At 42.5% G+C, this 24109-nt stretch overlaps 2 protein-coding genes across 3 annotated transcripts in view; both read right to left on the bottom strand.

Annotated features, from left to right (window-relative positions):
• Positions 1-39: 39 nt before the first annotated feature.
• On the bottom strand, positions 40-2363 carry LOC143769494 (oocyte zinc finger protein XlCOF8.4-like). The gene is made up of 4 exons (XM_077258117.1): positions 2220-2363; positions 1918-2097; positions 1711-1834; positions 40-1110 (listed from the first exon to the last, which is right to left on the bottom strand). Exons 1-4 carry the CDS (start codon positions 2295-2297, stop codon positions 440-442), a joined length of 1053 nt encoding a protein of 350 aa, XP_077114232.1. The 5' UTR covers positions 2298-2363; the 3' UTR covers positions 40-439.
• Positions 2364-13003: 10640 nt separating this feature from the next.
• Positions 13004-24109, bottom strand: part of LOC143769485 (uncharacterized) — a 52461-nt gene continuing 41355 nt past the window's right edge. For both annotated transcript variants that reach the window (XM_077258103.1, XM_077258104.1), the window contains 3 exons: positions 21928-21983; positions 17412-17532; positions 13004-15761 (listed from right to left, as the gene is read on the bottom strand). In XM_077258103.1, coding sequence (XP_077114218.1) covers positions 14089-15761; positions 17412-17532; positions 21928-21983 — 1850 coding nt within the window. In that variant the 3' untranslated portion in view covers positions 13004-14088. The remainder of the gene's footprint in view (positions 15762-17411; positions 17533-21927; positions 21984-24109) is intronic.

Below are 24109 nucleotides of genomic sequence, written 5' to 3'. Positions count from 1 at the left end.
TAGCATTCCACAAGGTGCTGGAATCATTCTGTGCAGGTGATTAAATTATCACCTGTGCAATACAAGGAAATCCTGAAAACATGACCTGTTGGCGGCCCTCGAGGAATGCAGTTTGACACCTCTGGTTTACACAACATATGTAGTTCTGTACGATTGAAAAAAAGGACACATGTCTATCAAGTTCATCCGAGGGAGAGGAAAGGATGAAAGGAATTGGGTTTAGGTACATCCATGTGGCATAATACAGTCTGCCCGAAAAAGCAAATTTTTCTAAAAGTTCCTTCAAGCCAGATTCAAAGGAATAGCCTAAAGATTGCTAATTTCCTTCTACAGTCCTCAACTCTACCATCTGAGCTATCAAAGGCTTGTTAAAAGTTATTTTCCACCTAATATCTCCTACATGGCGTATTATCAGGATCTACTATGTCAGGGAGCTTCTCTATTCCTTGTGTTTTCTTATCCGATGTACCACAAGAACTGATTTTCGGATAAAACATCTTCCACATTCTGGGCATGAGTATGGTTTCACCCCTGTGTGGCTTCTATGATGCATAACAAGACTTGATGGATCTGTAAAACATTTCCCACATTCTGAACATGAAAATGGCTTCTCTCCTTTGTGAATTCTCTTATGGTTTTCTAAATTTGATTTTCGTGTAAAACATTTTCCACAATCTGAGCATGAATACGGTTTCTCCCCTGTGTGACTTTTCTGATGCGAAACTAAATTTGATCGGTCTGCAAAGCCTTTCCCACATTGTAAACACGAATATGGCTTCTCCCCCGTGTGAAATCTCTCATGTTTAATGAGATTTGATTTGTCATTAAAACATCTTCCACATTCTGAGCATTTAAATGTCTTCTTCCCTTGAGATCTTTGATTTTGAACAACCTGTCTGAGAATTTCATTTTCCTTAATGACCTGTGACAAATGAGAAGATAGGACTAACTTTATAGGATCAGATGACAGATCTCTGTTGTGAACGACTGAAGCTTTATCTGGAAAAATGGCATGATCTTCATAGGTAACTTGTGTGATACTAAAATCCTCTTCTTTAAAATCAGAAGTTATCAGATGTTCCTGTTCGTCCAAATTCCTGGTTAAGTCATCTGCCATAAAATAAAAAAATATATATTTTTGAATAATATAAGAATATTTTATGAAAAACATGGCCTTTTTTGGACTTCATATTTTGATGCATCTGAAGACATTTTTGGGATACTTCTAGCAATTCTTAAGTGTATTTAAAAATAAAATCTACGGAATATAGGCTGAACTGGATGGACAAATGTCTTTTTTCGGCCTTGCTAACTATGTTACTATGTTACCCGGCTTAACAGCTCTATAATGTTTTGATTTTTTTTTAATGATTTTATTGATTTATCGTATATATGCTGTTTGTTTATCACCATGTCACATGATATATCCTCCCTCATTTCTGATTTTTTTTCCTGAACTTTTTGCCTTTTAAAGCTGCTTCTGTTTAATGCCGCACATCTGTGGCCTGAGGAAGGTGTCACTATGATGCTGAAACCTGTAGACTATTATGCTTTAGTTACAATAAACAGTTCCATATATTAAACTGAACCTTTGTGGATTACTCAGCAGGGTTCACAGTAGTCCTCCATTTTTCACAGTACTGCAACACATACAGGGTCTGAATTTATTCTTTACATACAGATAATTAGAGCCCATGTTCTGTCTATTACCTGGTGATGTGCGGGGCTGCAGAACCTCCATCATGACGTCTTTGTACCGATCCTTGTGTCCTTCTAGATACTCCCACTCCTCCATGGAGAAGTAGACGGTGACGTCCTGACACCTTATAGGAACCTGTCACATACAATGATACCATCATCCCCCCGATCCCTTCATAGCGTCACTGTATAATGTCCCAACATTCCCAGCAGTGTCACCTCTCCAGTCAGCAGCTCAATCATCTTGTATATGAGCTCTAGGATCTTCTGGTCATTGATGTCCCCATGTGTCCGGAGGGGAGGTAGAGACCCTGTGATTGGACTCAAATTTCCTTCCCATCCTTCAGACACAGGCACCCGACAGTGATCACTAGAGGTCTTCTTCACTATTGCGTAACCCTGTGTATGGAGAAACACAGTAATAAATCTCACTGCAGACATTTCAAGAGTCCTCAGCTCTCCGGTCATATCATCTATTATTACCATAGATGATGTAATGTGACATCACCAGAATCTCTCACCTCTCCTGTAAGACGGTAGAGGATCTCTAGGGTGAGATTCAATATACTCTCTACCATCTTGTCTTTGTTCATATCCATCCTTGACAATCAGCAAAAATTCTCTTACATATAAAAGATATCAACTGGGTGGAGAAAGTATTGTAAGAACCTGAAAGAATAGAAAACGTGCAAAATTAAAATTATTCAAAATCCCATGTAAATGATATATTTTTTAACTTACTTTATCAACTCACTATATAAGAAGCTTACAATTTCATATATATGGCACAAAAATACCAAAAATCAGAAAAGCAACATATCCAGGAGGAACCCACATGAGGAACCAAGAGGGAGTGTTTACGATTCATAGCTGTGCGGTTTTGCTGTAAATACAAAGTTCATGCCAAAAAAGTTGACAAAAATGAGTTACGTAAAACTATTATTGCGCTCAGATGAAACAATGAAGGCTGCAGCTGCAAGGAGGTGAAGCGCAGAAGATGTGGTTAATCAACATTCCAAAGCACTCAATGCCAAATGTTGCCATCTGCTGATTGAGCAGTGCAGGCAGGAACTAAAAGATGGGGAAAACATTCCCAGAGGAAAGAACTTGAAGAGGAATGCCGGGTCAGGTGATAGCTGTGGCGCAGTTGTTAAATATAAAAGGCTGGGATGGTGAGGGGGGAACTCAGTCAGTGCCAGCATGTGAGAAGGAGAGGACATGTGAACAGTGTATCGAACTTGTGTCCGCGTCAGAACTTTAGCAAGCAAAGAGTGGCTTGACACTGGAGCATGAAGACGTAGTTGGTCAAGCACTGAAGGCCAGACTTTGCCGGTCAAGACCTGAGGCCCAGACTTGGTTGGTCAAGACCCGAAGCCCAGACTGCCATCCAAGACCCGACATCCAGACTCTGCAGGTCAAGCACCGAAGGTCAGACGCTGGTTTCTGGACAAGACAGGACATCTGCCATGCTGACGAGAAGTCTTGAGTGAACCGTGCCGTTACTTCCAGGGTAGATACATGGTACAGGGTGTGGGCCGTGGCCACACTTCAGGGAATGAATTTGGCCAATATGATGAACACATGTGGTACCAAGCGACTCACATAATGGGGACTTGCGGCCTAGCGGCATGTAGCGATGACCCTCGTTAGTGCCAGTGTAGCAATCAAAGGCACTTGTAGATAATACGACAGCGACGGGCCTATTGTTGAGAGTGACGCATGTTCAGCTAAGATAAAAAGGCATCAATATTCGTTCAACTTTTCAATAATAAGAACATCGTATACAAACAGAACGTTGATTAAGATGTTGCATTTAGTTTAGAAAGTGTCGTAAAGTACTGTAATGCTCTTATTGTTATTACTCCTAACATTGTGTTTACCGCCCTATATCTATGTAGAACTACACATCCCTCTAATTAAATTTCCTTTCTGTGGTAGTAAAATAAATAGCGTTGATTGACTACCTCCATGCGCATCCTCATTGACTGCAATGTTGCATTCAACTAATCTGTACAAACAGCCAGTGGCGTAATGTGAAGCTTGTGGGTTCCAATGCAAAATGTCCAACAGGGCCGTCAACTATCACACATGTCTAATAGTATTGGTCTCCTCTTATGGGTGAAAGGGTCCTAGTAATGTGACGTTTTATAAGCTGGGAAACCGGCGGGGAACAAAGAGCCAAGAGCAAAGGAAACGTCGCAAGTTCGTGAGGTAAGTATAGATTTTTTTTTTTAACTTTGTGCAGCACGATCGCTTAGCATGACACTGGTCCAGGTCAGTGATCTCTTGCAATGGTCCTGACAACGTGCAAGAATTTCCTGATTTTCCAGCATCCTAGCCTTGACTTATGATGTGCCGGGATGGTGGGTTGTCACCTGTGCGCTACACAAATGACATCACGTCCTACCAGCGAATAAAACGCCGCACTGGGAAACCCGGAAGATCAGGAAATTTGTGCAGCTCCTGTCCATGGTAAAAAGAGCACTAACCTGGACCGTAGTTGCGCAAAGCTCATCTCTGCACTCTGCATTGTCCTGTAGTGGACAATTTCTTTAAAGATATCCTTTCATTTAAAGTCCACTCATCTTTATTCACCCTTACAGACACTAAATGGAGCGATAGATAGCCGAGCATACCCTCTCTCCAATAAAGCTTCGTATCATTTTGGGGGTGGGGGTTCCCAGGAATCAGAAATTTATTCATGACTATTGTGGGCAAACCTCATTAATCCTACAACTTCTACAACTAGTATGAGGCGACGTTCGGATGGTGTTGTTCAATAAGGTTGTTGAGAATACCATTTTTTTTTACACAGACCAAATGTTTACGTGAAAAAGGTGGCAGCATACTCCAGTCTTTTCCGTATGTCGGATGAGACTCGACTATTCAAGTCTATTGGTGCACAAAAAGAAAACTAGATTACGTACGAATCATCGACAAGTATCTAATTTGTATGGATATTTTGCAATTCTTCAACATATGAAATTGTATTTGGACTTCTAGAATTGTACTAACTGATGTATATTAACGGAGGCCATGCAGAAAGCGTATGGGCGACAATGCTGATGACAATGATCCATTTTTTTCCTGGATGAAAGTATATTATACGCCTGTGTGGACCTAACTTTATAAACAAAAAACGTTAATGTACTGCGTCGTGAACGACCAAAAAGAGAAATTACAAGAAGACCCATAGCATAAAACCAACACATTTTTTATACACGGCGAATGGCTCACATTTCACAGCCAGAAAACAATGAAGAAATTACTAGTTATCTCTAATCCCCTCTAAGAAAAAGAAATATATAAGTTAATGAAATGTTATATTGTAAACATTGTAAAATACAACACGTCCCGCAAAAAAAATCAGCACGTGTGTCCACAACAATGGAAATGTAAGAAAGTGCTGCTTCCGGCAGTGAGACGGTGTGAGAAACAACCAAAAATTATCAGCTGATCATTAAGGCCCCAAAACGGTTGCTTGTGAAGGGGTTAATGGTTCCTGCACACAATAATGGGGATTCTCCACATACCTCCACCTGCAGAGCCAGCACACTGGATATATGGTCGTTTTGTGCTTACAGGACCTGCGGTGATGTCACACATGGGTGGGAGGAGTTAGGAGATCACATGACCTGGTGGCCGAGTGGTCCCTGGGCTCTGTTGTGCTGGCGGTGATCTGTGCTGGAGGAGCTAACGTTTAGACGTGATCAGAATGTATTAATAGAGTGTGTGTATGTATGTGTGCACAATGTGTGTAATGTGTATATCACTGTGCTTTGTACGTAACAGAACTGTATACAGTAGCATGTAAAAGCGTGGAAGATGATATGATCTCTAAAAGGCCTAGAGTTAAAGATGACACATTTCCTTTGTATTTTAAGCAAAAAAATAGTCAGTTTTTACATTTTAACCTCTTTACCTCGAGGGTGGTTTGCACGTTAATGACCAACGCAATTTTTACAATTCTGACTACTGTCAAATTTTGTGGTTATAATATAATGGATCCCGGTGATTCTGAGATTGTTTTTTTCATGACATATTGTGCTTCGTGGAAGTGGTAAAATTTCTTTCAAATTACTTGCATTTATTTCTGAACAAAAAAATAAATTTGATGAAAATTTAGCAATTTTCAAACTTTGAATTTTCATGCCCTTAAATCACAGATATAGGTCACACAAAATAGTTGGTACCTAACATTTATGACATGTCTACTTTACACCAGAACAATTTTGGAACCAACCATTTTTTTTTAGGGACCACATCACATTTGAAGTCACTTTGAGGGGTGTATGTGATAGAAGATACCCCGAAAGATACCCAAAAGTTATTATATTAAATTGAAGTTTCTAATAAAAATAATTCACAGTCCCACCTATTGAGTTTAGACGTGGAAAAGGCATTTGACCGCTTAGATTGGTCCTTTATGTTTGAGACTTTAAAGATCTTTGGAATTTTGGGTCACTTCATGACAGCCATTAGTGCATTGTATAGCTCCCCTTCAGGCCAGCCTCAATTAAATTGCCTTTTCACACTTCTCCTTCGTTTACTATCTCAAAAGACACTCGACAGGGTTGCCCTTTATCTCCTCTACTATACGTCTTGTGCATAGAACCATTAGCGGAGATGATACGATAAAACCCTAAAAGGATTCCCTCGTGGATTTTATTGTGGGCTTACAACTAATGGACAGAGATAGAAAAATTATGGATGGCTTCTATTCATCCAAACTCGTTACTGTGGTCAACTACATCCACTAAAGTAAGTTTCTTTGTTGGGTCCTAATTCACCTATGATCTTTTTCATATATCAACCTTGCAATGGTCCATCCATGGATTTCTGCAGTATTATTCAGGTTTGCGGATCTGGTAGAGGGGGACACGCTGTAGCTTCTTTCATTTGATACCATCAAGTCTAAATTTGCCATTTCTAATAAAGAGTTCTTCCAGTACTTGCAAATCAGACATTTTGCCTTTTCGCTTTATGGTAGCTCGAAGGTGTCTATGCCTACTGATTTTGAGAGGATTTGCAAAAGGGGCACGTCAACCAGAGGATTAATTTTGGATATATATCGGATGCTAAATTGTCCTGAGGAGGGCCAACATCTTAAACACCCTTACATGAGTGGATGGGAATCTATCCTGGGGAGAAGTTTATCACTAAGCAGAGAAAAAAAAAAAAAAGGTTTATGGTTATATAAACCTCAGCCAGCTCACCGATCAGACGCAGGTGCTCTGAACTTCGTCCAGGACCATGACGAGAGAAGATGCAGCAACAGAAGAAAAGCGTTCCGGCTCCATAAAACAATGTTTCTTTATTAGTTCCTTAAAATTCCTTCAATTCCATAACTCCTTGCATACATGCGAATGCTTAGGTACAAGAAATATGCGAGGCGTTTTGATCGTGTCAGATCTTAATCAATGCATGCATTGATCTCACTCTTCTGGGACTCATTGGGAAAATAAAGAAAACACTGATGCAGGCGGCACAAGCCGCAAAAGCAGGGAGCCTGGCATGAGCCCTGTAACTGTGCGTCTGCTCAGGCCAGCATCTGGACATGGAGCGCCTCGTCAGGGCAAGGGGGTACTCGGTACCGGGTCCTGCAGTTCAAAGGGGGATGTCACGGTGGCTGACCCGGTCTGTGGCCCTGGGACGTCCGTGTAAAAGGGAAAGGTCTTTCAGGGGAATGTTCATGACGCCACCTGTGGTATTGGGTCAGGGTGACCGACGCTGCTTTAAGGGGTCCGCTGGGGTGATGTTATGGGAGCTAGATGGTATACCTTCCCACAGGTGAAGTATGTCCCCAGGGCTTCCCGGTGTGTAGATGGTGGTATGGTGAGAGGTGCAGAGACACAAGGTTGCAGTCTCTTTACCTTTACTGAAGACTTCAGCATCCACAGTCCAGAGCACCAGATCACAGGGCAGGCAGAATCCGGCCGGTTTGGAGGCAAGTCCAGAATCCCCTTGTCCAGGTGGAAATTAGTAGCCTTCCCTTGCGCTGCGGTGGTGTAGTCCCTTACTGCCTATGGATTCACATAAGGGTCTCACAGATGTGGTGTTTCATTCTCTCTGTCCCCCATATAGGATAGGACAAAACCCATATGACTGGTGACTTGAGCCTGTTTATAGGGTCTCTTAGATAACCCGGCACTGTAGTTGTCACCGTGCCTCCTGGGTGTAGGTGCGGACAGGTAACTTGCAAATAGCTGTCCTGCCGGTCTCTGAAATAAGGCGAAGAGGTCCTTACTCCCTCGGTGTTCCAGCTACCGGGATTTTGCGCCACAGAAGGAGACAGCTTGAGCAAGGCTGGTCCCCTTCTGGTTTCCTCTCCTTTGCTTTGACTTCCTTCACGCTCGCTGCAATACAGTTCTGCCTGTCAATGTCTCTTTCTGGGAGCTGCAGCTCTGAGGGCATGCACAGCTCCTTTAACCTTCTGTCCTCCTCAGACTCTGTAACAAACAAGAGCGCGTGCACCACTGGATGGAGGTGCAAAGGTAGGTTCCCACACCTTACAATAGATAAAATGAAAACCTTGCACTCAACTTAGATGCTCAAGTGAAGAATTTAATGTAGTACACCACAAAACGTTTCGGTCCAAAAGGCAGGACCTTCATCAGTTACGTACTGTTGGAACAGTGGAGGGTAGACACGACTAGCGTGTCAGTAGGCACATGTGACTGCAGTGTCTGTATAAGAATACTTAGAGAAAAAAAAACAGACCTACTGGTATGTGTTGTAGCTTTTGTGCGTGCCCAATTCAGACGCGGTGCGGACTCTGGTCTGGAGCTAACAGAACTCCTGTCTGGAGCTCTGCCAGGAACTGAACTCACTTTCCCTACAGACTACCAGTTATATAAGGGGAGTGACCTAATAAATAGGAGCAGAAGCTCCCCCTGGTGGTCTGGAGTGTGAAATGTGTTGCATGTTTGTGATACCTGGATGCAGTTATCCTTCTTTGCCTCCAAACGTAGCATCACTCTCCCCGAGAGGAAAACAATACCACTGCGACAACCAGGACCCTGGGGCACCACAGACACGCCCGCCAACTGGCTCATTTTTAATTATATCAACCCATAGCTGTACCCCACCTCCACCCTGCTGGCGTCTGAGTGGAAGTGGAGGTCTGTGCCCATTATTGACCCAGGAATTGGCCATCTACCTGCTTCATCCAGATCCAGTCTCACTCTCATCTCATCATCCCATAAAAACTGTGAAGAACCTGTCTTTATATATGACTTTGCCCAGTCTTAATGTTTCCACTTCTGTGTCTACCTAAGTAGTGGTCTGGTTCAGCCTCCTCTCCTCAGTCGCGTCTCTGAGCACTTAACACCTTGTACTTCTGGCCTTCAGGGAGGTTGCACTTCTGGATTATGACAGCACTGGAGGGTATTTGCAGATGATACAAAACTATGTAAAGCAGTCAATACAAGAGAAGATAGTATTCTGCTACAGCTGGATCTGGATAAGTTGGAAACTTGGGTCGAAAGGTGGCAGATGCGGTTTAACAATGATAAATGTAAGGTTATGGGAAGAAGGAATCAATATCACCATTACACACTGAATGGGAAACCACTGGGTAAATCTGACATGGAGAAGGACTTGGGGATCCTAGTTAATGATAAACGTACCTGGAGCAGCCAGTGCCAGGCAAAGGCTGCCAAGGCAAACAGGATCATGGGGTGCATTAAAGGGAACCTGTCACCCCCAAAATGGCTGGTGAGGTAAGCTCACCGGCATCAGGGGCTTATCTACAGCATTCTGTAATGCTGTAGATAAGCCCCCGATGTTACCTGAAAGAGGAGAAAAAGACGTTAGATCATACTCACCCAGGGGTGGTCCCGGTGCGGTCAGGTCGGATGGGTGTCTCCAGTCCGCTCCGGCGCCTCCCATCTTCATTCCATGACGTCCTCTTCGGGTCTTTACGCCGCGGCTCCGGCGCAGGCGTACTTTGTCTGCCCTGTTGAGGGCAGAGCAAAGTACTGCAGTGCACAGGCGCCGGACCTCTCTGACCTTTCCATAAAGCCGCGGCATAAAGACCCGAAGAGGACGTCATGGAATGAACATGGGAGGTGCCGGAGCGGACCTAAGACGCCCATTTGACCAGACCTCAGCGGGACCGCCCCTGGGTGAGTATAATCTAACGTCTTTTTCTCCTCTTTCAGGTAACATCGGGGGCTTATCTACAGCATTACAGAATGCTGTAGATAAGCCCCTGATGCCGATGAGCTTACCTCACCAGCCATTTTGGGGGTGACAGGTTCCCTTTAAAAGAGGTCTGGATACAAATGATGAGAACATTATACTGCCTCTGTACAAATCCCTGGTTACATGGAGTACTGTGTACAGTTTTGAGCACCGGTGCTCAGGAAGGATATAATAGAACTAGAGCGAGTAAAAAGGAATGCAACAAAATTAATAAAAGGGATAGGGGAACTACAATACCCAGAGAGATTAGCAAAATTAGTATTATTAAGTCTAGAAAAAAGACAACTGAGGGGCGATCTAAAAACCATGCATAAGTATATAAGGGGACAATACAAATATCTCTCCAAGGATCTGTTTATACCAAGGAAGGGGACATTCTCTGCGTCTGGAGGTTTTTCCACCAACTGTTAGGGCAGTGAGAATCTGGAATTGCTTGCCTGAGGAGGTGGTGATGGCGAACTCAGTCGAAGGGTTCAAGAGAGGCCTGGCTGTCTTCCTGGAGCGTAACAATATTGTATCTTACAGTTATTAGGTTCTTTAGAAAGACGTAGATCTGGGGATTTATTCTGACGGAATATAGGCTGAACTGGATGGACAAATGTATTTTTTGGCCTTACTAACTATGTTACTAACTATGTTAATGGCATCCTGGTCACTTCAAGTTTGATTCTTCTCAAATCTTTGGCAGATTTTTTTCTCAATATGTTTTCTGTGATTCTGGTGAACATTTGCAACAAAACATTTAATGATTCTCTGATTGTGCCCCAATATCTGAGCATTTTCAAGAGTGCTGCATCCATCTGTAAAACCATTCATAGTTTTTGACTTTTCAGAGTTAGTTAAATAACTTTTTGGGCCCATTTTGCCTGAGGAACACAAGCTGTATAATAATTCTGAACACTTTGCTAAAGGGCATTGTAACCCTTAGGCTGCACCCTCCTCATTACACATATACACATCACCTGATCTGCTTCATCCAATAAGCAAGCCAGTCCCGCACACCGCCCAGAACCAGGAAGAGGATATTACCTCTATTCAGGAGCCAGCATGCTAGGCACCGCACACGTGACAACCGTATTTTTCGGACTATAAAATGCACCGGACCATAAGACACACCTAGGTTTCAGAGGAGGAAATTAGAAAAAAATTGAAGCAAAAAAATGTGGTCAATTCTATACTTAATATCCCCCATCCTGGTATGCATGGCTCCCTCATCCCCATCCTGGTATACATGGCCCTCATCTCTGTCCTGGTATGCATAGCTCCATTCTTACATTCTTATCCTGGTATGATTGGCCCCAATCCCGATCCCTTCATCCACATCCTTGTATGCAGGCCCCCCACCTCTCTCCTGGTATGCATGGCCCCATCTTTATCCTGTATAATTGGCCTCCATCTTGGTATGCAGGGATCTATCCTTATCCTGGTATGCAGGGCCCCCATCTCCACCCATGCATGCATGGCTCCAATCCCTATCCTGGTATACATAGCCCCAATCCCTATCCTGGTATGCAGGGCCCCCATCTCCGACCTGGTATGTATGGCACCAATCCCTATCCTGGTATGCGGGGACCCCCATCTAGGTCCTGGTATGATTGGCCCCCATCCCCATCCTGGTATGCATGGCCCCACTCCCCATCATGGTATGCAGGGACCTCGTCTCCATCCTGGTATATATGACCCCATCCTTAGCCTGGTATAAATGGCCCCAATCCCTATTCTGGTATACAGGGACCACACCTCCATCCTGATATGCATGGCCCCATCCTTATCCTGCTATGATTGGTCCCCATCCCCGTATGCAGGGCCCCCATCTCTGTCCTGGTATGACTGGCCCCATCTCTGTCCTGGTATGCAGTGCCCCATCCTTATCCTGGTATGACTGGCCCCCCATCCCCTTCCTCGCATGCAGGGCCACTCCTTATCCTGGTATGCAGGGACCCCATCTCCTTCCTGTTATGCATGGCCCCATCATTATCCTGGTATGCATGGCCCCCATCAGAAAAAAAAAAAACATTCTACTTACCTTCCATTCGCAGCTTCACAGTGTCCTGCTCCTATGCCAACAGCTACTTTATGCTTGTAAGCAGCGCATTGCAGTGACGTCATGTGCTGCTTAAAAGCTGCCGAGGAGAGCTGCCAGAATACTCACTGTTCTCCACACCGGGACTGTGTTTGTGGAGCGCAGTGAGTATTCATTGCTCTTTAGCAAGCACAGTGTTAGCAGCAGCCGCCGGGTTCTTGCAGTTGCCAGCTTTCACGTGTGCCGCTACTAAAGGGAAGGAATATTCATTGCATTTCACACTTATGGGAGTGGAAAGCAGTGAATATTCATTGCGTTAAGGAGCCGGTACCCTAGAACGCCCAGCTGCTGCGGCTAACACTGTGCTTGCTATTAAAGAGAAATGAATACTCACTCCTTTCCACGCCCATTGGTGTGGAATGAAGTGAATATTAATTTCTCTTTAGCAGAGGGCACTAGGAGTTAGCCACCGCAGCAGATGGCTCCAGCCTCCTGTGACCGCTGCCACTCCCCCACCTCCCCCTGGACTATAAGACGCACCCCCCATTTTCCTCCACATTTTTGGAGGAAAAAAGTGCGTCTTATAGTTTGAAAATACGGTATATTGTTAATGAACGTGCGTCGGGGCTCCCGACATCACTATGTAGGTTCCTTCTTTACAGGTGTGCATAGTCTACTGATTACTATAGAATTTTTACATTTACTTATTGGGGCTATTGAACTTATAGCTATGGATTTTCCAGGGACCTAGTAATTTTTACCTTTATATACTAGTGTCGTAGATGTGTACTCTGTTGCACTTTTTATACAATACAACTCAAATCTCTTGTATTTTCTATCTCTGTTATCACAGGATGTTATTCCTGAACATTAATTTCTCTTCTACAGGACCTATATTTATCTCTACTAGGCCCATGCATTTTTGTACAATATGATATGTCTCTTGTGGGCATTACCATTAGGTTTATTATATATCTGATTTTTTTATGCCATCTAACAGGACTTTCTAGATGAGGAGATAATCTACTTTTCACTTCATTTTGACACATGACATTTATTGAAATCCGATTATCTATATTACTGATTTGCCATATACTGAGCAGCTAAAAATTGGTGTTTTGCAAATACTGCCTTGTGGCTCTTTGGCTTTAGTATACATTTTTTTAATTTAGTCGTGTAGTTATTCTGAAGCTTCCACCTAGTGTTTTCACTGTGTAGGCAACCTTGCTTTTCATGTGTTTTTTTTTTTTTTAACAATTCTATTAATACAAAATGCTTTTCTATGGAGTGATAGTATTTGCACCATTTTTAAATCCTTGTGATTACAGTCAGAGTTTTTTGTGTGTTTCATATCTAGGTTATATTTACAGACAAAGAAACTGACAGACTCCATGGATGGAAGGCGTATGACTGTTGCTATATTGGTCACAGATTTTTGTTTTAAATATTAGAAGTGTAATTTTGTACATTTTGAGTTGCTTTATAATACTAGTTTTGTAATAATTCTCTGCACAGATTTTCTCCTAAGACAAAACCACATTACTTTTAAATATTCAGGTTTATTAACCCTTTGTACTGACCGACAGCACTGCAGTTATTTAATAATATCATCAAAAATATAACTTGCCTAATAATTCTGCACACAATGTATTATATGCACATAGTTGGTATGCAGGTGTGCTATCTGGATTTTGTGGTTTCCTGATGAAGGAGTCATAGTACTCCGAAATGCGTTGAAGAAAGCCACTTTTTCATCTGAATATCCATTTGGACTTCTACCTTTCAAGCAGCACGGAGTTAATCCACCTTTCTATCCCATTTTTTTTTTTTTCTCTGGCTGGTCACGAGGAGACCAGTGGATCTGTGTTTGGGCTCTATCTGGTGAGTAAAATCTGATTAGATGTAGCTCTTAATACCCAGATAAGACCCTATTGCGCTTTTACTTTCCTTCCAGCTTTTTATTCATCTGGATTTTTTTCACTTTTTTTGAATAACAGAATTTTATTGATAACTGCACACATTTCACAATCATCATTTTCTAAATTGCTCATTTTTTGTACAATAATAACTTTATTTTTGTTACTGTGATTCTTGTGTGTGTGTCTGTGGGGGGGGGTGTATCTTGTACAATTGAATTATAACACATAAAAATAATAATATGGCTACTGCCCTATGTGAATTTTTTGATGTTCAAGAAGAATTGATTTCCGTGTAAAACATTTCTCACATTCAGAACATGAAAATGGCTTCTCCCCTGTGTGACTTCTCTGATGAGTAACAAGATGTGATTTCAGGTTAAAATTTTTCCCACATTCAGAACATGAATACGGCCTCTCCCCTGTGTGACTTCTCTCATGCGTAACAAGATATGATTTCCATGTAAAACATTTCCCACATTCAGAACATGAAAATGGCTTCTCCCCTGTGTGACTTCTCTGATGTGAAATAAGACTTTCTTTCCGTGTAAAACATTTCTCACATTCAGAACATGAAAATGGCTTCTCCCCTGTGTGACTTCTCTCATGCGTAAGAAGATGTGATTTCCATGTAAAACATTTCCCACATACAGAACACGGAAACGGCTTCTCCCTTGTGTGACTTCTCTGATGTGCAATAAGACTTTTCTTCTGTGTAAAACATTTGCCACATACAGAGCATGAAAATGGCTTCTCCACTGCTTGACTTCTCGAATGTGTAACAATATGTGGTTTCTGGTTAACAAATTTTTCACATTGTGAACCTGGATTAAGCTTCTCTATATGAATTTTCTCATGTGTAGTAAGACTTGAGAGATCTGAAAAACATTTTCCACATTCTGGGCATGAATATGACATCTGACCTGTAGAAATAGTCTGATGACTAAAAAAGTCTGATTTTTGGATAAAACATTTTTCAGGTTTTAAATCTAAGCATGAAAATGGATTATCCACTGCATGACTTCCTGGATGAGTAACTAGATGTGGTTTCTGGTTAATGTCATTTCCACTTTCTGAATATGAATGTGGCTTCTCCTCTTTGTGAATTTTTTCATGTGTAGTAAGACTTGAGAGATCAGAAAAACATTTTCCGCATTCTGGGCATGAATATGACATTTCACCTGTATGAGTAGTTTGATGTCTTAGAAGATCTGATTTTTGGATAAAAGATTTCCCACATTCTGAACATGAAAATGGCTTCTCCCCTGTGTGACTTCTGTGATGTATATCAAAATTTGATTTTCGTGTAAAAGATTTCCCACATTCTGGACAGGAATATGGCTTCTCACCTGTGTGAGTTCTCTGATGTTTCAGAAGATCTGATTTTTGGATAAAACATTTCCCACATTCTGAACATGAATACGGCTTCTCCCCTGTGTGAATTCTTTGATGTAAAACAAGAATTGATTTCCTTGTAAAACACCTTCCACATTCTGAACAGGAAAATGGTTTCACTCCCGTGTGAATTCTCTGGTGTAAAATAAAATTTGATCGATCTGTAAAACATTTGCCACATTCTGAGCATGAAAATGGCAATTTCCCTCTATGGATTCTCTTATGTCTAACCAGATTTGATTTGTGGTTATAACATTTCCCACATTCTGAACATATAAATGACGTCTTTCCTTGTGATCTTGGATGTTCAAAGCCCCTTCTTTGTATTTCATTTTCCTTAGCAGTCTGTGATAAATGAGAAGATACCAACTGTTTTATAGGATCAGATGACAGATTTTTACTGTGAAGGGTTGAGGCTTTTTCTGGTAAAATGGCATGTTTTTCATATGCATTTGGTGGGATACCAGAATCTTCTTTAAAATTTGAAGATATCAGATGTTCCTCTGAGCTCCTGGTGAAGCCATCTGTCGAGAATAAATATTATTTTTATTATTTTTTAATAATATAACCATATACTCTTAAGAACGCTGAAGTGCTTCAGAGTGAAGCATACCTGGCTGCAATCGTGCAGCCAGATTCTCAGTCATGCTGCCCGTCGTTTGAGTAGCATGAATTAAGTGACAAGTTCCCTTTAAGTGCCATTTTCAAGATTACAAAAACAAGCTCAAACATTAGAGGGTATAAGTCCAGCATGCCCCAGTGTTGACACTGCTCAGCATAAGCCCCCCCAGAAGGTCCAGAAGAAGACTGTAAAGCAATGGAGAAGAAAGGGAAGACTGATTGACATCAGGTGTCAAGACTCTTACATGATAGGCGGCCACCAGCACCAAGAAAAGTCTACCATGCTCCTGTAGGCACAAAGTAAAAATAACACTGGTGGAGGAAGGTGCCAAGGAGCTTAAATGGAATCTGTAAATTTAAATTAATAAATAGAACAGGTTAATGTAAGAAACTTTGGAATCTATCTTGAATCAGAGAATTCAGCTTCTTTCTCCACCTATGAGACACTTCTTTCCTGCCCCACTGTCTCATGAACTCGCTAACCACTGTGAAAAAAAAGTCGAAACAGCTCAACTGCATTTTGCACAAGGTAGGATGGACAACCAACAAAATACAATGTTAGGTTACACCTATTATCCTGCATGAAGAGGAGCACAGAGAGGAAACAAGCAGAGGAAAACTCAGAGTATTTTGTCACCCCAGAGCTGAATTCACACTGATCCTAAAATACACTGGTCAATACTGCTGTGCCTTCCATGATGCTACTGCTTTTGTCTGTGTGATAACTGAGGAATGAAGAGCAGGAATCCCTAATGTCTGAAGGGATCATAGCAGCCAGTCCACACTCACTAGCTCCGAGTCAATTGCAAAATAAAAGAAAGCACCTGGAGAGGAGACAACAAGTCATATAAAGTACACACGCAACAGTCTATTCTGAAAAGTTTCTTGAAAGTATAGTTCCCGTTTAATAATATCTCTAAACTTTCTGTTCTTAATTGGGATCCATTCTGTGATGCCGTCATGGACAGCAAAAAAAAAAACAACAAAAGTTCTATGGTGGTATTATCATTTGGCTAGGTCATTAGATCTTGGACGGGGATAGTGACCTGGCACCCCCCAATAATTAGCTGTTACCATCTCTGGTAAGATGGCAGTTGAATACCGCCGCTCCGTACAGAAAATTATCTCAGGCAGTGACATTAGTTATCACTGGCCGATGGTGGACATTAAACGACTGCCGATCTTCTGCATGTTTACCAATCAACAGTCATATAATCATTTTATTTCCATAGCACCAACATATTCCGCAGCACTTTACATTTTAGAGGGGATATGTACGGACATTACAGAATAACACATCCTCAAATAGCAAATGTAGTGAGGTTCCTGCTCGCAAGCTACAATCGATGACATGTAATCGCCTGCTTAGACGAGCCCACCGCGCTTCCGATCAATAATACATTGTATTGTGCACGTAGACCGTCACTGTTTTCGATAGCACAGGACAATTTGCTGCCAAGAAAGATGATTTTTTTTGGCAATCGTTTCCCAGCAAGGCTCGTTCCCTATAATCAGCTAATGTAAGAGCCCACTTATTACGACATGTGACCCACCTGAGCTATTATCTGTGGGAATCTCCTCTTTACATTGTTCATCATCCCAGTCGTCGATCTCCTCTATCTTTATTATGGTTGGAGAATTACTAGAGTCCAGATCTTCATCCTGATTGAAAAACTGTAAAAAGATAATTTAGCAACAGTGCCCAAAAATGACACGAAGGCAAATAGCAGTAGGTCTCATGTGTAGAACCAACCTATTCCTTCCCTCCTCTCCTGATAACATCCAATGTCTATAGTCGCTTTGAAAGTTATTTGCATTTTTAGTATACGAAGCATTTTTTTCCCAATAGGAACAGTTTGACTTCTACAGCCTCTAAGTATCAATGTACATAGGATACTGGAGAATGAGCCAACAGTGAATCTGTCAGTGAGTTCATCTAATAGCGCCAGCCTGTAATGCTTTTCTTTCTTCATCTGACCTATCTTCTAAGCTGTTTTATGACCAAGTGAAAGCTCATGTTTGGTTCGGTCACAATTCAGCTTAAAAGATTGTTAAATCATTTTGCAATTAGCTTTTGTAATTATGCTATGCTACATAAGGTGTACAAGCAATAAATCCAATAAATTTTGTCAACAACTATTAATATCAAACCTATATGTATGAGCACATAATTGGCTACCTTAGTCTCACTACAATACGGGCGACCGTAAGTGCATTAGCTTAAAGGGGTTGTCCATTATTGGATCAGGACTTGATATAAAATAAAAATAATAATAATAATTTTATTTATATAGCGCCAACATATTCCGCAGCGCTTTACAACTTATAGAGGGGACTTGTACAGACAATAGACATTACAGCATAACAGAAATCACAGTTCAAAACAGATACCAGGAGGAATGAGGGCCCTGCTGCTCGCAAGCTTACAACCTATGAGGAAAAGGGGAGACACGAGAGGTGGATGGTAACAATTGCTTTAGTTATTTGGACCAGCCATAGTGTAAGGCTCGGGTGTTCATGTAAAGCTGCATGAACCAGTTAACTGCCTAAGTATGTAACAGTAGAGACACAGAGGGCTATTGACTGCATAAAGTGTATGAGAACATGATGAGAGGAACCTGATTATGTTTTTTTTTTGTTTTATTTATTTTTTTTTAATTTTAATTAGGCCACACAGGGATAGTTAAGTTAATGCGTTGAGGCGGTAGGCCAGTCTGAACAAATGAGTTTTTAGGGCACGCTTAAAACTGTGGGGATTGGGGATTAATCGTATTAACCTAGGTAGTGCATTCCAAAGAATCGGCACAGCACGTGTAAAGTCTTGGAGACGGGAGTGGGAGGTTCTGATTATTGAGGATGCTAACCTGAGGTCATTAGCGGAGCAGAGGGCACGGGTAGGGTGGTAGACTGAGACCAGAGAAGAGATGTAGGGTGGTGCTGAGCCATGGAGCGCTTTGTGGATGAGGGTAGTAGTTTTGTACTGGATTCTGGAGTGGATGGGTAGCCAGTGTAATGACTGGCACAAGGTAGAGGCATCGGTGTAACGGTTGGTGAGGAATATGATCCTGGCTGCAGCATTCAGGACAGATTGGAGCGGGGAGAGTTTGGTAAGAGGGGGGCCGATTAGTAGAGAGTTACAATAGTCCAGACGAGAATGAATAAGTGAGACAGTAAGAGTTTTTGCAGAGTCGAAAGTAAGAAAAGGGCGAATTCTAGAAATATTTTTGAGATGCAGATAAGAAGAGCGAGCCAGTGATCGGATCTGGGTAGTGAATGAAAGCTCGGAATCAAGGATGACCCCAAGGCAGCAGGCATGTTGCTTGGGAGTAATGGTGGAACCGCACACGGAGATGGCAATGTCAGGCAAAGGTAGGTTAGTAGAGGGAGAGAACACGAGGAGTTCAGTTTTTGACAGGTTCAGTTTCAGATAGAGGGAGGACATGATGTTAGAGACAGCGGTAAGACAATCACTGGTGTTTTCTAAGAAGGTCGGAGTGACAACAGGAGAAGAAGTGTATAATTGGGTGTTGTCAGCATAGAGATGGTACTGGAAACCAAATCTACTGATTGTTTGTCCAATAGGGGCAGTATACAAAGAGAAGAGGAGGGGGCCTAGGTCTGATCCTTGAGGAACCCCAACCGTAAGGGAAAGGGGAGAGGAGGAGGAACCAGCAAAACATACAGTGAAGGAGCGGTCACATTGATAGGAGGAGAACCAAGAGAGAACGGTGTCCTTGATGCCGATGGAGCAGAGCATAGTGAGGAGGAGCTGATGATCCACAGTATCGAATGCTGCAGAGAGATCCAAGAGAATTAGCAGGGAGTAGTGACCATTAGATTTAGCTGTTAGTAGATCATTAGAGACTTTAGTGAGGGCAGTTTCAGTAGAGTGTAAAGAGCGGAAGCCAGATTGAAGAGGGTCGAGAAGAGAGTTATCTGAGAGATAGCGGGTAAGACGGGAGTGGACCAGGTGTTCGAGGAGTTTAGAGATGAAGGGAAGATTAGAGACAGGTCTATAATTAGCGGCACAGTTTTGGTCGAGGGAGGGTTTTTTAAGTAATGGATGTATGATGGCATGCTTAAATGAGGAGGGAAAAATACCGGAAGTGAGGGAAAGGTTGAATATTTTTGTTATGTGAGAGGTGACAGCCGGGGAAAGGGACTGGAGGAGATGTGACGGAATGGGGTCACTGGTGCAAGTGGTCGAGCGAGAAGATGCAAGGAGCCTGATCACTTCTTCTTCTGTAACTGGTTCAAAGGCAGAGAGTGAACTAGATGCAGTGGGGGAGGGAGGACAGTGCCTGGTATAAAGAGATTAGGAGATAATTTCCTGTCGAATGTGGTCAATTTTTTCTTTGAAGTAATTGGCCAGATCGTCAGCGTGGAGATCTGTGGTTGGGGCCTGCTCTCTTGGGTTGAGTAGGGACTGGAAAGTGTCGAAGAGACGTTTAGGGTTATTGGACAGTGAGGTGATGAGGGTGTTGAAATAGGTTTGTTTGGAGAGGTGAAGGGCAGAGTTGTATGTTTTTAGCATGAACTTATAGTGTACACTCGCTTCTTGCAGTGGCGCCGTTTCAGCTATGTTGGTGCCGCTGATCTCAGAGAGTGACATTTTACAGACAGACAAGTGAAAGAGATAAAAGAATGATAATTATGATAATGATGATTGTGTATTTACAGGACAAAGGAACCAGATCTAAGTGACAAGAAGGTGATGGCGGTAGCAAAAATGAGTGGAGCTGACATATGGCCAAAAGTTAAAAACCTTCCAGGTTAGATCTGCTTCCACTGGGGTCAACTCCTGGAGTGTGCAAGGTGGAAGCTCCTCTTGGAATAGGCGAGGCTCGAGCGGCTCCTGGATGACTAGGCAAGGCCCGAGTCTACTGGACTAGGCGAGGCCAAAGCAGCTCATAAACTAGGCAAGGCCGAGGATGGTGTTCCAAGGCCCAAGCGGCTGCTGGACTAAGTGAGGCCCGAGCCGCTCCTGGACTAGGCGAGGGAGAAGCTGCTCCTGGACTAGGTGAGGCCCGAGCAGCTCCTGGACAACTAGGCGAGGCCCAAGCGGCTCCTGGACTAGGCGAGGCCCGAGCGGCTCCTGGACTAGGCAAGGCCAGAGTGGCTCCTAAACTAAGCAAAGCCAAGGAATGTGCTCCTAGACTAAGCTAGGCCCGAGCTGCTTCTGGCGAGGCCTGAACTGTTCCTGTAGTAAGTGAGGCACGAGCTGCTCCTGCACTAGGCGATGTCCAAGCAGCTCCTGGAGTAGGCAACACCACAGCGGCTCCTGGTGTAGGCAACGCCAGAGCGGCTCCTGGAGTAGATGACGCCAGAGCGGCTCCTGGAGTTTGGGTCGCCATAGCAGTTCCTGGAGTAGATGACGCCAGAGCGGCTCCTGGAGTAGGTGATGCCAAAGCGGCTCCTGGTGTAGGCAACGCCAAAGTGACTCCTGGAGTAGGCGACGCCCAAGCTGATCTGGGAGTAGACTTAAAAGCTCTTAGACCTAAGGAATGCTGTGGTGACCTTGTATGGGCATCTTGTGTGTGGAAATTTCTCTCTCCAATGCCGAAGGACAATACCAACGCCATGTACAAGTTCTTCAGCAAAATAATAAACAGTGACCGTCCAGCAAAAAAATAGAAAGTATGGATCTCAATCAGCACAAGAAGTGGCATTACTTGCTCACGCGGGAAAATCAGATTACTCAATAATCATTCTAGTAGCCAGTCCGCATCCTTAAGTAGTACCCAATCAATGTCATCACAACCGCCATCATCATGAACTACCGCTTGTCGTACTCAGATCCTCCACCTCCCCATAGTTATTTATACTGGTTTGTATGTCCAAAAAGCAGTTATCCGCCTGTGTGCTAACTCAACTTCCACATGGCAAGGTTTCTGGTGGCGCAGTCGTTGCCATATCACTATGAGGATTCCTCTGCCTTTAGGCAACTGATACCTAGCCGCTATTATTGCTCCAAGAAAGCCATACTAGCCGAACTAGGAGAGCTTGAGCAGGAATTGGATGTGAAGGGGGAAAAGGCGAATTTATCCATGAAGCCTACTGTCCACTTACCGGATAATCCTGAGGAAGGTCACATCTCTCCGGTGATGCCCTCTTACAGGATGTAGCTAAAGAAAACACAAGCATTCAGTCATTAATATGCAGTGATTTTACACTTTTGTTTTTTCCTCCCCCTCTTCCAGGAGCCATAACGTTTTTAATTTTTTCATCGAGCTTGGTTTTTGCAGGATGAGATGTCGTTTGGAATAACATCATTCATTTTTAAATACAATGTACTGAAAAACCGGAAAAAAATCTGAGTGGTAAAAAAAAAAGGAAAAAAAGATCCTCCATTGTTTTTTGGTTTCGTTTTTATGGTATTTTCAGGTCAGTACTATTGTGGTGATACAAAACATATATTTTTTTTAGATTTTCAAAATTAAAATTTAAAAATCAGTTTGTACAGCCATTTTTTTAAAGACTTGTCTTGTAGCTTTTTTTTTTAATTACATTTCTCCGTGGATGGAGCTGTGTGAGTGCTTATTTTTATCAAGGGAGTCGACGTTTTATTAGTGCCTTTTTACCACTTTTTTTGGGAGGTGCGATATAAAAAAAACAGCAATTCTGGTGGTTTGATTTTTTTTTATCTTTATGGTGTCTACTATATGGGTTAAATAATTTAACTTTTTTATTTCAATTTCTGCAAAGGGAAGATGATTTAACATTTATTTTTTCATATTTTTAAACACTTTTGAGTAATTATTTTTACATTTTTTTTTAGTTCCCTTCAAAGGGACCTGCACCTGGGAGTGTTTGAACGCTTGCACCGTATTCTGCCAGACTTTAGTATTGCAGTATATTGTGGAAATGAAAATCTCATATCTCTCTAAGACTGGAGTCACACCAGCATTTAAAAATTTGGTCCGATCCAGAAAAGTCGGATGAGTGTCATGCATGTGACATGCGATTTTTATCTCCTAACATTCGCAATCCAATTGCAATGCCAATTTAACATGAGCTTTTACATAGAGTAATTCTGTATGTCATTTAAAGATAGTTTTCAAAGGAAAATATTCTTCAATACATATATACAGTGGGGCAAAAAAGTATTTAGTCAGTCAGCAATAGTGCAAGTTCCACCACTTAAAAAGATGAGAGGCGTCTGTAATTTACATCATAGGTAGACCTCAACTATGGGAGACAAACTGAGAAAAAAAAATCCAGAAAATCACATTGTCTGTTTTTTTTATCATTTTATTTGCATTTTATGGTGGAAAATAAGTATTTGGTCAGAAACAAACAATCCAGATTTCTGGCTCTCACAGACCTGTAACTTCTTCTTTAAGAGTCTCCTCTTTCCTCCACTCATTACCTGTAGTAATGGCACCTGTTTAAACTTGTTATCAGTATAAAAAGACACCTGTGCACACCCTCAAACAGTCTGACTCCAAACTCCACTATGGTGAAGACCAAAGAGCTGTCAAAGGACACCAGAAACAAAATTGTAGCCCTGCACCAGGCTGGGAAGACTGAATCTGCAATAGCCAACCAGCTTGGAGTGAAGAAATCAACAGTGGGAGCAATAATTAGAAAATGGAAGACATACAAGACCACTGATAATCTCCCTCGATCTGGGGCTCCACGCAAAATCCCACCCTGTAGGGTCAGAATGATCACAAGAACGGTGAGCAAATATCCCAGAACCACGCGGGGGGACCTAGTGAATGAACTGCAGAGAGCTGGGACCAATGTAACAAGGCCTACCATAAGTAACACACTACGCCACCATGGACTCAGATCCTGCAGTGCCAGACGTGTCCCACTGCTTAAGCCAGTACATGTCCGGGCCCGTGTGAAGTTTGCATTTGGATGATCCAGAGGAGTTTTGGGAGAATGTCCTATGGTCTAATGAAACCAAACTGGAACTGTTTGGTAGAAACACAACTTGTCGTGTTTGGAGGAAAAAGAATACTGAGTTGCATCCATCAAACACCATACCTACTGTAAAGCATGGTGGTGGAAACATCATGCTTTGGGGCTGTTTCTCTGCAAAGGGGCCAGGACGACTGATCCGGGTACATGAAAGAATGAATGGGGCCATGTATCGTGAGATTTTGAGTGCAAACCTCCTTCCATCAGCAAGGGCATTGAAGTTGAAACGTGGCTGGGTCTTTCAACATGACAATGATCCAAAGCACACCGCCAGGGCAACGAAGGAGTGGCTTTGTAAGAAGCATTTCAAGGTCCTGGAGTG

This window comes from Ranitomeya variabilis, chromosome 4 (assembly GCF_051348905.1).
Source record: "Ranitomeya variabilis isolate aRanVar5 chromosome 4, aRanVar5.hap1, whole genome shotgun sequence".
Taxonomy (NCBI): domain Eukaryota; kingdom Metazoa; phylum Chordata; class Amphibia; order Anura; family Dendrobatidae; genus Ranitomeya; species Ranitomeya variabilis.
This window is presented reverse-complemented; position numbering and strand designations above follow the sequence as displayed.